We start from the raw sequence: 14,941 nt of genomic DNA on the forward strand, positions 1-14,941 counted from the left end.
TTTCCATGGACCACAATCCTACAGAGACATCTCTCACACCCACCAGAGAGGGAGAAATCGAGAGGTATGGAGGTGTTTTTTTTTATGACACCTCCCGCCCATTGTAAATCTTAAGGCAGCAGACAAAATCCTTTGTCCTCTCAGTATGGAGAAATGGAATGTATGATGGGCCTACGGAGAACCTACCTCAGAACAGTAACATGTAATAAATGGACTTTGGGACAATATGTTTCGTCAGCCAAAATGGTTGTAGTGACGATAGATGGAATATGAAAATTAATGTCGTTTTTGTTATGTTATTAAAAGTTAAACGATGACGTTAAAATATAAACATTAACTTGAAGAGTTTTCACAAAATGAACCTGATGTTTGCATACTGTACGTTGTGTAATGTCCAGATAAAGAGAATGTTTTGGTAAAGATGAAGTGTGAAGTTATTGTCTAAATTGGATCTGAGTAATATCCAGACCTTGCCTCGTAACGAGTTCAGCCCAGAGAACTTGCACTAAAGGCGGAAAAGCACATTTCTGACCCGAAGGTATAAAACAGTTAAGAATTAACATATCAGACCATGTGACCATGAGCTGCAGCCAAGGTTCGATTAGTTGTAACCCCAAAACGCAACATGAGGTTGAAGGACACAAAGGGAAGACAAAGGAACCTTAAAGCAATCTATGCTACGGGTGACTAGAAGTGTCTAAGAGGGCGAATTCAAACAGGACCACCCGGTAACCACTGTCATGACTGTCCAGATCAGGTCAGGTTACAGGAGACCACAACCCTAGAGATTATCTCTCAACCCAAACAGAGGGGAGAGATCTAGGGGTCTGAAGATGTGGGGGTTTTATGACCCCTCACGCCCATGGTAGATCTTAGGCCACAGACAACATTCCTGTGTCCTCTCACTATGGAGAACCAGCCTCAGAACATTAAACATGCAATAAAGGGACTTTGGAACAATGGTTTCCGTCAGCCACAATGGTGGTCATGACGATAGATGGAATATGAAAATGTATTGTTATTAAAGGTTAATAGATGACGTTATTATGAAAACATTGTAACTGTAAGAGTTTTCCTAGGATATGCTTGGTGTTTATTCATTGTACGTTGTGTCTAACATTGGATTTGAGTCAAATCTAGACCTTGCCTCTTAACTTGGTACGGCCAGAGAATTGCCCTAAAGGCTGTTACGTCCACTTCTGACCCGAGGGTATAAGACATGTGAGTGAAGAATTAACATATCAGACTAAGTGACCGAAGCTGCAGCCGTGGTCTAAAAAGTCAACAAACCCAAAACTCAACCCAAGGTTGAAGACAAAGAAATATTTTTCTACCCATGCTACTGATGAGTAGCTGTGTCTAAGTAGGTGAATTCGAGCCGGACTACCTAACCTCCACTCTCCATCAAATCGTGGTATCTACACTGTTTCATTCCTACGCTGTGAGCCCTGAGCTACAGAGCTGTCTGTCCTCAGAAGAGCCCTCCCAGAGCAAGGGCGAGGAATCAGACCAAAAGGACACTGACATCGTGAGGACGACCAGAGAGTTGCGCCGGAGAAGTGCGTCATTGAGAAGCCTAAACGACCCACGCTTAGCTTCCCATCTGAGACCTCACACACGTAATTACATCATTATATTCTGACCCATAAGAGCAGCAGTTTGGGGCAAGGCTAGGGTTAAAATAAGCATAGCTGACAAATGTACCCAAATGTAGATTTCTCTCTTTCTCTCTCTTTTAAATCCCCATTTTGGGTAACGCGCCATAGTGTGTTGTCCCGTTATACTAAGTTCTAATCAATAGCCTAGAATGTGTTTTTGTCATCATTTCAGCTTGTTAGTAAATAAATTATCAACTCAATTGGAGTGGTAGGAATTATTTAGTGGGACTCGGGTTTGTGTAGATTCCCGGATTATGCGTCGTTCAGGATGAGACTGTAGAGGAAATTTAATTAGCGACTGTTGTAAAATCGATATTCTGATATTTTATTTAGTTAATTTGGGAAATACAAACTCAGTAAAACCAAACTTTCCCATGGTGCCCCAAGTTAATGAGTTAATAATTGCCTGATTCATTTAATCACATAATTATGAACAGTTAATCATTCGATGAACAGCAGTCGTCACAATCAATAGAACGTCACGATATGGGTTTCCATGGCCGAGCAGCCTAAGATCACCATGCGCAATGCCAAGTGTTGACTGGAGTGGTGTAAAGCTCGCCGCCATTGGACTCTCGAGCAGTGGAAACTGTGGACGACTTATTTGGCAGTGAAGGACTAATCTAGGTTTGGCGAATGCCAGGAGAACGCTATCTGCCTGAATGCACAGTGCCAACTAAAGTTTAATGGAGGAGGAATAACGGACTGAGGCTGTTTTTCATGATTCAGGCTAGGCCTCTTAGGTCCAGTGAAGGGGCATCTTAACGCTACAGCACACAATGACATTCTAGACAATTCTGTGCTTTCAACTTTGTGGCAACAGTTTGAGGAAGGCCTTTTCCTGTTTCAGCATGACAATGCCCCCATGCACAAAGTGAGGTCCATACAGAAATGATTTGTCGAGATCGGTGTGGAAGAACTTGACTGGCCTGCACAAAGCCCTGACCTCAACCCCATCAAACACCTTTGAGATGAATTGGAACGCTGACTGCGAGTCAGGCCTAATTGCCCAACAACTGTTCCCGACCTCACTAATGCTCTTGCGGCTGAATGGGAGCATGTCCCCGCAGCAATTTTCCAACATCTAGCGGAAAGCCTTCCCAGAAGAATGGAGGCTGTTGGAGCAGAAAAGTGGGGACCAACTCAATATAATGAAGATGATTTTGGAATGAGATGTTCGACGAGCAGGTGTCCATATAATTTTAGAAATGTAGTGTATATACTGCATATAAAAACAATATCTAAAGAAATCCACACGTTCTCCCTCTCTCACACCCCTGGAGTATACGCAGTGTAAGCAAATTTAATGGAGACTGGAGAGTCTTTTTTTTTTACAGCGTTTTATTTCTTTCTTAAACATGTCCAAATCTTAATAATTGTCTGGATCTATCTATCTATCTCCACACACTCCTAGGGAATATTATACAGTAATAAGCAAATCACAAGCACACGTGTATACACATACCACAGATATATAAACACACAGGTGTGCATGGATGTTTCATGGTAGTGTGGTATGCAAAATGATCATCTTTGAGCACTTTCAACCCCTTCCAACATGGACAAAAAGGTATGGAATGATTTGTTCAAATAAAAAAGGTGCAGTTAAAAAGTGATTAAACTCATAACATGAACAACCCACACATTCCACAGCAAAATGTAAAAATAAAAATTCTACAGTTCCCACAAACTTCAAAGACCTGTATTTGTAAAAACAATAATGGTTGGATGTGTGTACACACATGTGCTTGTGAGAGAGGGATAGAAAGAGGGAGAATGCTGTAGCATGCATCACTCTCCATTGACTTGCTTTGGATTTGCTTACAACAACAAAAAATGTAATCCATTTTTAGATTACATTTTAAGGCAACAAAATGTGAAGACTCTGCAAGGGGCGTGTAGACAAGTAGTGTGTTTGTGACTGTGTGTGTGTGTGAGTGGATTTCTTTAGATATTATTTGTATACAGTACCATCAAAACTATGAAATAACACATGGAATAATTTAGTAACTAAAAAAGTGTTAAAAAAATCAAAATATACACTGCTCAAAAAAATAAAGGAACATTAAAATAACACATCCTATATCTGAATGAATGAAATATTCTTATTAAATACTTTTTTCTTTACATAGTTAAATGTGCTGACAACAAAATCACACAAAATGTATCAATGGAAATCAAATGTATCAACCCATGGAGGTCTGGATTTGGAGTCACACTCAAAATTAAAGTGGAAAACCACACTACAGGCTGATCCAACTTTGATGTAATGTCCTTAAAACAAGTCAAAATGAGGCTCAGTAGGGTGTGTGGTCTCCACGTGCCTGTATGACCTCCCTACAACGCCTGGGCATGCTCCTGATGAGGTGGCGGATGGTCTTAGGGATCTCCTCCCAGGCCTGGACTAAAGCATCCGCCAACTCCTGGACAGTCTGTGGTGCAACGTGGCGTTGGTGGATGGAGCGAGACATGATGTCCCAGATGTGCTCAATTGGATTCAGGTCTGGGGAACGGGCCAGTCCATAGCATCAATGCCTTCCTCTTGCAGGAACTGCTGACACACTCCAGCCACGAGGTCTAGCATTGTCTTGCATTAGGAGGAACCCAGGGCCAACCGCACCAGCATATGGTCTCACAAGGGGTCTGAGGGTCTCATCTCGGGAACCTAATGGCAGTCAGGCTACCTCTGGCGATCACATGGAGGGCTGTGTGGCCCCCCAAAGGAATGCCACCCCACACCATGACTGACCCACTGCCAAACCGGTCATGCTGGAGGATGTTGCAGGCAGCAGAATGTTCTCCACGGCGTCTCCAGACTGTCACATGTGCTCAGTGTGAACCTGCTTTCATCTGTGAAGAGCACAGGGTGCCAGTGGAGAATTTGCCAATCTTGGTGTTCTCTGGTAAATGCCAAACGTCCTGCACGGTGTTGGGCTGTAAGCACAACCCCCACCTGTGGACGTCGGGCCTTCATACCACCCTCATGGAGTCTGTTTCTGACCGTTTGAGCAGGCACATGCACATTTGTGGCCTGCTGGAGGTCATTTTGCAGGGCTCTGGCAGTGCTGCTCCTGCTCCTCCTTGCACAAAGGCGGAGGTAGCGGTCCTGCTGCTGGGTTGTTGCCCTCCTACGGCCTGCTCCATGTCTCCTGATGTACTGGCCTGTCTCCTGGTAGCGCCTCAATGCTCTGGACACTACGCTGACAGACACAGCAAACCTTCTTGCCACATCTCGCATTGATGTGCCACCCTGATGAGCTGCACTACCTGAGCCACTTGTGTGGGTTGTAGACTACGTATCATGCTTCCACTAGAGTGAAAGCACCGCCAGCATTCAAAACATCAGCCAGGAAGCATAGGAACTGAGAAGTGGTCTGTGGTCCCCACCTACAGAACCACTCCTTTATTGGGGCTGTCTTGCTAAATGCCTATAATTTCCACCTGTTGTCTATTCCATTTGCACAACAGCATGTGAAATTTATTGTCAATCAGTGTTGCTTCCGAAGTGGACAGTTTGATTTCACAGAAGTGTGATTGACTTGGAGTTACATTGTGTTGTTTAATAAGTGTTCCGTTTATTTTTTGAGCAGTGTATTTTATATATTTGAGATTCTTCAAAGTAGCCATAGTTTGCAACACTCCTGGAATTCTCTCAACCAGCTTCATGAGGCCACCTGAAATGCATTTCAATTAACAGGTTTGTCTTTCCTTCGTAATGCTAGTAAATAAAGAAACAAAACAAAGGTAGTTCAACCAGTTTCTGCCCAGTGAGATTACACTGGGGAAGGAATGATATAGAATCCTTTGTGGACATAGAAAGGATCTGTACACCTGTACAGGCAACAATAAGGATTCAATTCCACAGCATTTCCAACAGCATAGTTCCTCTATTTCTGGCATGGTTAGATAAAGAGGAGTTATGACCCTCCCTGGCTCTGTGTCAACCGAATAGGCTGGGTGGAGGAATAGTCGAAGTGTCATGACAATGACTGAATAATAGCCTAGAATTGTCATGATGAATGACAAGGAGTTGACATGACAGCACAAACAGGTTTAGGACCAAGCTACCAACGGAGCACTGACCTGTGAGCTCTCAACTGGGCCAGTCCACAATACGCCACTAGCAAAATCTTTACACCCATAATGACCTCATTTAATTTCCACTTGGTACATACCCACACTACCCACAGAGAGAGTTGGCATTCCAAATGACACCCTATTCCCTATTTATTGCACTACTTTTGACCAGTGCCTACAAAAGTAGTGCACTGTATATCATGGGAATAGGGTGCCATTTTGTACACAGCCAGAGAGTGCCATCAGATCCGAGGGGGTCGGATAGAGCACTTTGGAGTAACTGGAGTCTCCGTGGCGGGTGATCTGCATCCAGAGGTACGTACAGTGCATTTGGAAAGTATTCAGACCCCTTTCATTTTTCTACATTTTGCTACATTACAGCCTTATTATAAAATGTATTCAATATTTTTTTGAATACACGCAATGCCCCATAATGACAAAGCAAAAACTGGTCTTTGACATTTTTGCAAATTTATTACAAATAATAAACAGATACCTTATTTACTCAAGTATTCAGACCCTTTGCTATGAGACTCGAAATTGAGCTCAGATGCATCCTGTTTATCATCCTTGAGATGTTTCTACAACTTGATTGGAGTCCACCGGTGGTAAATTCAATTGATTGGACATGATTTGGAAAGATGCACAGCTGTCTTTATAAAGTCCCACAGTTGGCAGTGCATGTCAGAGCAAAAACCAAGCCATGACGTTGAAGGAATTGTCCGAGACTGGATTGTGTTGAGGCACAGATCTGGGGAAGGGTACCAAGACATTTGTGCAGCGCTGAATGTCCCCAAGAACACGGTGTCCTCCATCATTCTTGGATGGAGGCCACCATGTTGGATCCACCAAGACTCTTCCTAGAACTGTTCGCCCGGACAAATTGAGCAATCAGGGGAGAAGGGCCTTAGTCGGGGAATGACCAAGAACCTGATGGTCACTATGACAGAGTTCCTCTGTGGAGATAGGAGAACCTTCCAGAAGGACAACCATCTCCGCAGCACTCCACCCAAATACAGGTGTGCCAAGCTTGTTACATCATACTCAAGAAGACTCGAGGCTGTAATCGTGCAGGCCAGTTAAGTTCTTCCACACCGATTTTGACAAATAATTTCTGTATGGACCTCGTTTGAGCACAGGGGCATTGTCATGCTGAAACAGGAAAGGGCCTTTCCTAAAAAAGTTGGAAGCATAGTTGGAAGCATAGAGTTGGAAGCATAAGTTGGAAGCATAGAATCATATAGAATGTCATTGTATGCTGTAGATTTCCATTCACTGGAACTAAGGGGTCTAGCCCGAACCATGAGAAACTGTCCAAGAACATTATTCCTACTCCAAACTTTACAGTTGGCACTGCATTGGGGCAGGTAGCGTTCTCCTGGCATCCACTAAACCCAGATTTGTCCGTCGGACTGCCAGATGGTGAAGGGTGATTCATCACTCTACAGAACGCGTTTTCACTGCTCCAGAGTCAAATGGCGGCCAGCTTTACACCACTGGTTTTCTTGGTTTTGTTATGTTCCCCAGCAAGAAAACCAAAGTGTCACTCAAACAGAAATGGGAATGAACAAACAGTTACTGACCAACAACCAAAACGGTAGGTTGTGGCGGGGCAATCCTTAAACCACTCAGAGTTTAACAGGATTTATTAAAGGGGCAATCCTTAGTTGCTAAATCCACTTTTGGACCTATGAATTAATATGTACCCATTGATTCTTGACGCTGTTTGTTCACACTCACCCGTTCGCAATTGCTAATAACCCATCTGCAACCACCTGACTGTGTGATAAAGTGCAAATCTGGAGGCCCACACCGGACCCTATCTCTCAAACATACAAAAATTCAGTGTAGGCTACAGTCAGAGAAGGTGGAACAATTTTTTGACAGGGAGTGCAGGATATTTTTTGGGTGCTTAATGTAGATATGTTTCTGCTTATAATTTCCAACAATTTGGTAGGCAATTTTTTATTACCTCCCCCCTTTTCATTTTCTGCTTCTTTCGCTCTAAATTTCACACACACTTTTCTACTCCCACCTCCACCCACTGTTTTTTCTTCTCTTGTTAAAAGACACTGCTTCACCTTTCTTTTGTAATGCCATCATCACCAAAAACAATTAACTTACGCTGTCTGTCATGCTGCAGCTAGCTGATATCAGAGTGGAAGGTGTGTGGAGTGCCTTCAAGAAATATAAACATGAATTTGTCTGATTCCAAATTAAATATTTTGTAGCTGGATACATTCCTCCTTGATTTAGAAGAAAACGCATATAGCCATAAAAGCCCGTCTCTGAAGATATCATATTGATAATAATGTGTTTTTTCCTTTAGGCCCTAAAGCTTATAGGCTTACGCACTTATGTGAAATAGCCTAAAAAGAATGAAAGAAAAACCTAATTGTAGCCTACAGATATATATTTCACAAGAATTATACATTAATGGATTTTCTATTTATTCAACCCGCCCTTCATCCACACAATATTTCATTACCCTAAACCCGCCCACCCCAATTGCGGGTTATAAGTCAAACTTGTTTAATTCCAATCTTTGTAAACAAAATAAATGTAAACAACCATTGTATAGTCTAAAAACATGGTTAAAACTATAGTTTGGATATCATGGATGGTCAATCCTTGCATCCATAGCGTAGTCTATTTATATGAGTGGTTGCATTTCTCCAGCCCCATACATCAGCTTTTTACTGAAACGGTTTAAGGTTTCAATTCAGGATTGCCTCTTCAAACACCTTTATTAGAGTAATAGTGTTATTATATGGTGTTAGCCTCTAGTGAGTGAGTTACTTTTGTGCCATTAATATCAAGTAAAACTCCTGAAGTCTCAAACAAAAATAATTATATTGATAGCAAAACAAAATATTGGAAGGAAATCATTTCAAAATGCGAGAACAAATTCATTGTAAAAAAGTTATGATTTTTTTCATGTGTTTTTTTGTAAGGGCGCTGCATTCACCATTCTATTTCAGTAAAAAATAATGGTGAACACAGGTAACAGGCTGGTTCCACCAGGCAAACATGTAATTGATTTATTTAATTGATTTTTTTATTTATTTAACCTTTATTTAACTAGGCAAGTCAGTTAAGAACAAATTATTTTATATAATGACGGCTTACCCCGGCCAAATCCGGACGACGCTGGGCCAAATGTGTGCCGCCCTATGGGACTCCCAATCACGGCCGGATGTGATTCAGCCTGGATTCGAACCAGGAACTGTAGTGACGCCTCTTAGATCGCTGCACCAGTCGGGAGCCCTAAATGTAGCCTGACTGTCATGTAATGAAGTGAAGTGGTTTTGAACCAAAACATGAATGAAACTGGAACCTACTAGCTATATAAACTAATCTCATTACACAGAATGGAGAAGCATGAGACATTACTGAGCAACTACAGTAGTTTCACATTACCACACTCATAGGGCTCTATCATCAACTTTGACAGTTGGTGCTACACAAATACTCACAAACCTATAATGGAGTGTGAGTGATTTCTAAGTCAGTCCAAGGTCTGAGATATAGGCTAATTGGTTGTGTCCTTTAGGGCAGGTATTCCAATGTTGTCAGGGGTATGCCAAATAAAAATGTGATTCACATAAAAAATATTTAAAAAATATCTCTATATATTAAAAGGAGAAAAAAAAAGTCACATTTTTAAACAGTCCATTTATATTTTCCAATGGGGCTATACATTTGGGTGAGTTTTCTTCTCTCGCCTGAGTAGCCTCATTTCACTGCCAAAAATAAAATGAAACCATCTAATGTTCAGCGAAATAACAACAAAGTCAAATGCAGGTAGCCTCGTCAAATAATTAACATCCAATCACATTAACCATTACTCTCTCGCGGGAAATCCACTAACGGTCCATATGCAGCCAAACGTAGCTGCTGCTCATTCCGTTTGCTTGAAGATGGATGAATGGTTAAAAAAAAGTAAGTCACGCGTCCATAGAAACACTTACCAGCTCTACTGGTAGTACTGCTACTACCAGCAGTACTACACCTGCACCTGTCGATGACACAAGTTGTTCTGCTTTCACGAGCACATCCAATGCTAACATCAGTAATTCTACATTTGTTGTTAGCCCAGCTAGCATGGACACTGACAGTTGTGAATCTGATGCAGCCAAAGAGCTACTGACCCCTTAGGCGGGAAAGCACCGAACAACAGACAGGGACATTGGACCTAAGTCCTCCACAATAGTATGGGGCTTGCCTGTCCTGGCCACTCAGTAGCTCACCATATACGACGCTTCTAGCCCCTTCTTTTGATGTTATGTGTTGATTTTATACATGTCTTACTACTCGAAAGTAGTCTTAATTCTCAAAAAACTGCCGTGGCTTATTTTCAAATTGGCATGTTTTGTTTCAACAATTCCTGCTTCGAATACAAGCCAGTGAATTCTATGCGTTACAGCTGGATGAGTCAACATACGTGGCAGGCATGGCACAGATCCTGTTATGTCTGTTACGTCTATGGGGGGGGTCAATTAAGGAAGACATCCTCTTCTGCAAACCACTGGAAACCAGGACAACAGGAGAGGATATTTTTAAAGTACTGGACAGCTTTGTGACATCAAATGGACTTTGGTGGACAAGATGTGTTGGTATCTGTACTGATGGCGCAAAAGCCATGACAGGGAGACATAGTGGAGTAGTAACACGTGTGCAAGCTGTTGCTCTCGACGCCACTTGGGTGCAATGCAGCATCCACCGAGAGGCTCTTGCTGCCAAAGGAATGCCTGACCGCTTGAAAGACATTTTTAGACACCACAGTGAAAATTGTTAACTTTGTTAAAGCAAGGCCCCTGAACGCTCATGTATTTCTGCACTATGCAATGGTATGGGCAGCGACCATGTAACGATTTTACAACATACAGAAGTGCGCAGTATTGACATGTTTTTTTGTTTTTTTTGAGAGAGGAGCTGAAAGTTTTCTTTACTGACGGATGACACAATCAACTGGATTCATTATTCCTTTCATGCCCTGCCTCCAGTCCACTTACCGATATCTGAACAAGAGAGCCTCATTGAAATTGCAACAAGCGGTTCTGTGAAAATTTAATTTAATCAGAAGCCACTGCCAGATTTCTAGATAGGGCTGCGCTCAGAGTATCCTGCCTTGGCAAATCGTGCTGTTAAGACACGGATGCCCTTTGCAACCACGTACCTATGTGAGAGTGGATTCTCAGCCCTCACTAGCATGAAAACTAAATACAGGCACAGACTGTGTGTGGAAAATTATTTAAGACGAAGACTCTCTCCAATACCTTCCAACATTGCAGAGTTATGTGCATCCTTTCAAGTACACCCTTCACATTAACCTGTGGTGAGTTATTCACAATTTTAGATGAACAAATAAAGTTTTATATGTAAGATGGCTAAATAAAGAGCCACATTATTGATTATTATTATTTGTGCCCTGGTCCTATAAGAGCAATTTGTCACTTCCCATGAGCTGGTTTGTGACAAAAACTCACACTCATTCTTATAGTGTGGGTGTGGCAGGCTTACAATTATGGTAAAAAACAACATTTGAGAGTGCGCTGACCCTGGTGCTAGAGGGGGTACACAGCTGGAGGTTGAATGTTTGAAGGGGTACGGGACTATAAAAAGTTTGGGAACCACTGCTCTAGGGGATCTAGAGGTAAATTAGCTCGGGTTCCAACGTGTGGCCTATGTAACTAGAGGCGTTAGTAGAGGAACAGGCATTAACACCCTGGACCAGAGCTAGAGGTAAATAGGCCTACCTGCTGGGGATGAAGTTGGACTCCTGAAGTTTCTCTGCCTGCTCCAGGTCTCTGGGGAAGCCATGCAGCACCCAGCCTCGTGTGGTACAGTCCAGCCTGCTGAGACGCTCCGTCAGGATCTGCAGCACCATACTATCAGGCACTAAGGAAACACAGGGACACACATAACACACTCCCTTAGAGACTCTGGTCTTGTTCTTTCAGAATTCTTAAGACTTGAAGAAGGCATCCTTCCTGATCAGACATCTGACAGAGATCCCTTTTTTGACATGACTGGATTGGTGTAAGATGTGATAGATACAGTATAAGCAATGGTTCTATCAATTTGTGTTTTCTACGGACGTATTCACAATGAACATATTTCTCTCATTACTTCTGTTTTTGTGGATTCTTCAGGAATTTCCTGAATAAACACTATAGCCTACTCTTTAATCATCTTTTCATTTAGAAATAGAACATTTCATTGATTAGTCTAATTCCTGGCTTTATGATCATATCAGCAGATTGGGTCTAGAGGACCCCCCCCCCAAAAAAAATGGATATCAACCTTTATGTTAACTGGTCTGGTATAATTCATTCCCCTCTGTACTTTCTATTTGGTCTTGTTTTTTCCACCACACTTATTGAACCTTGAGCCAGAAATCTGTCTTGTTTCCAAAAATAAACATGCCTATTAAGTGTAGGCTATATCTTCAGAGACAGGATTTTGTCACTACATGCATTTTCTTCTAAATCAAGGAAAAAATGAACCAAGGAGGAATGTATCCGGCAACAAAATAATTAAGTTGGAATCAGACAAATTCATGTATACATTTCTTGAAGACACTCCACACACCTTTCACTCTGAAATCAGCTAGCTGCAGCATGACAGGCAGCATAAGTTTAATTATTATTTATTTATTTATGTTGATGATGGCATTCCAAAAGTAAGGTGAATAAGTGGCTTTTAACAAGAGAAGAAAAACAGTGGGTGGAGGTGGGAGAAGGAAAGTATGTGTGGAAGGTAGAGAGAAAATAGCAGAAAATGAAAAGGGGGGCAGGTAATACAAATATAATTATATTATTTGAGAAAAAATAAGAGCAAAACCCAAGGGGACCATGAAGAAGCCTGGGAAAAATTGATGTTGATGGATTGAAATGTCCAATTTCCACAACAAACAATCTGAGCTTCTCCCTCCTGCCGAAACGTCTTCAAACATCAGGCAGCCTGAAAAGGTTTCTTCTCCTCCCTTCGTTTCCACTCCCTCCTTTCCTTCCACTCCTCCATAACACCATTTCCTATTTTCTACTTCCTTAATGTGGCTCTCCAAATCCCTAAAGCATTGTACTAGTTACACCTAGCCACAATCCCTCCATACCCGAATTATACCCCAGTGAGTCTATTAATCAACTTGTAAATTACTTAAGCAAGCTCCTTTCCCTGCAATTCTCACTGTCACAGAGTGGGAGAGTGATGTAGGGAGGGTTAGGGAGAAAGAGATATCTTCAGATGGCAAAAGCCGCCTTCTCTCACTGGATAACATAAAGCCCAGTTCAACAAAATACAAGAAGTTGAACACAACAATTAACATATTCCATGCATATTCTCCACTCCAATATGTACATTGGTAACAATAAGAATGTGAGTTGGTTCCCACTGTGGCCAGCAGTGGTTATTCTGGTCGTAAATAGTTGCAAATGGACTCTATGGGTCATTTTCCCAGACCCAGATAAAGCCTGTGTGTGTATGTTTGTGTAGCCTATGCATGTGTATGTGCAAATGTGTGTGTTTGTGTGTGTGTGCGAGGGATAAGTGTGCGAGTCAAGGCCTTCATTAGGCTTGAACTCAGTATGCATTGGCGGCACAATCTCGACACATCTGCATGGAGCCCACTCCCCGGGGGATGTTAATTCAATTAATAAAAAGTTGCTTAAGGCGAGTGGCCCAGACACAAGCCCTGGGCACTGCAGTGATTGGCACGCTTTGGCAGCTACATACACCCTCTAGAGTGGAGCAGTAGCCCCAGCTAAATGGCAACCGCCTTATATCATGTCTAATATTGCTTTCCACAGGATGTTATTCCAAAGTAGCAAAACAATTAAATAAATAAAAACTGACTGAAATATGCATCTTTTTCCAATCAAGATGAGACACACAACCCAGATCAAAACCTGATTCGAACTATTTGGAAATGTAGTACTAGAGAATGTTTCCTTAGTTATTATTCACATCAGATAATTGTCTGATGATGAGTAGCCCGAGCTAATCTAATTATTTTGGGCAAACGACTCCAGCCATTCCAGAGCTGTTCATTACTATTGCATGGGCAGGGATACAGGGTCTCCATTTTTACTCCCCCCTGTAACACTGTTTACATGCAGGCTCTGATGCTAAAAGCAACTAATTGAAGGAGGAACCAGGTAAATTGTATGGCCACAAAGGTGTGTGTGAGCACGTGAGTATGAGTGCACCCTCTTGTATGACTAGCTGTGTACCTTGTTGTCCAGATTCCAAGTAAGGTTTAATGAGTTCTCCCATATTGGTCGCGTCTGCAGAAACCGCCTCCAGAAGCTCACCGCAGCAAACTACAAGGGAAGCGGAGAGTCGGGACAAGAAAGGGGAGACATTCATGTTGAAATAAACAGAATACACAATGTAACCTTTCAGACAGGGAATAAACAGAATAGGAAAAATGACAGCTCCTGTAGGTTGCGTCCCAAACGGCACCCTATTCCCTAGAGCGGTCTTGGTCAAAAGTAGTGCACTAAATAGGAATAGCTTGCATTTGGGATGCAGCCATACACAGTAAACAAGGAGAGATGGAGGATGGAAAATGAAAGTCTGTGCAAAAAAATGGCAGTGACATAAGACTCCATGTCAAAACATTTTAATCATGTTTGTGTCTAAACAAATATATATCATATACTGTACATACAGTCCTCGCCATATATATTTGGACAGTGAAGCTACAATTTTAATTTTGCCTCTATTCTCCAGCACTTCAGGCATAAATCTACAGTATTAAATCATTTCTCTGGTTTGCAAACTGGGAGTGAGGAAAACTGCACTTAATATAACCACATTCTGTCAGTTTCTGTGGCTACTCTAGAGAACATGGCAAAATATACTTTATGTCAAAATAACATTAAAAAGTTGTATCATAAGAACTCCTTCTCAAGCCAATTTTGAATTTAACGCCATAACCATAGTACAAATTCAATCAATGACTATTTTATAGAGCCAGGTAAAGGCAATAATATACATTGAGAGGGACAGTGAAGGACTGTTCTGGGTGAAAACTTACGATTGACAATGTTGTATTTCTGAGAGATAAGTTTCGCCTGCAAACTCTTGCCTGAGCCAGGGGGCCCAAATAGGAGGACTCTGGGGGTGTGAGGGGCCACAGAACAGTGCCGCGAGAGAATGTACGTCAGAACTGTGGGAGGAGACAACAATCACAGCATTAA

At 42.0% G+C, this 14,941-nt stretch overlaps 1 protein-coding gene across 2 annotated transcripts in view; it reads right to left on the reverse strand.

Moving 5' to 3' along the window:
* Positions 1 to 14,941, reverse strand: part of ak8 (adenylate kinase 8) — a 67,568-nt gene that overhangs the window by 8,909 nt on the left and 43,718 nt on the right. For both annotated transcript variants that reach the window (XM_064974080.1, XM_064974089.1), the window contains 3 exons: positions 14,779 to 14,910; positions 13,970 to 14,059; positions 11,495 to 11,636 (listed from right to left, as the gene is read on the reverse strand). In XM_064974080.1, coding sequence (XP_064830152.1) covers positions 11,495 to 11,636; positions 13,970 to 14,059; positions 14,779 to 14,910 — 364 coding nt within the window. The remainder of the gene's footprint in view (positions 1 to 11,494; positions 11,637 to 13,969; positions 14,060 to 14,778; positions 14,911 to 14,941) is intronic.

The sequence above is a fragment of the Oncorhynchus masou genome, chromosome 1 (assembly GCF_036934945.1).
Source record: "Oncorhynchus masou masou isolate Uvic2021 chromosome 1, UVic_Omas_1.1, whole genome shotgun sequence".
Taxonomy (NCBI): domain Eukaryota; kingdom Metazoa; phylum Chordata; class Actinopteri; order Salmoniformes; family Salmonidae; genus Oncorhynchus; species Oncorhynchus masou.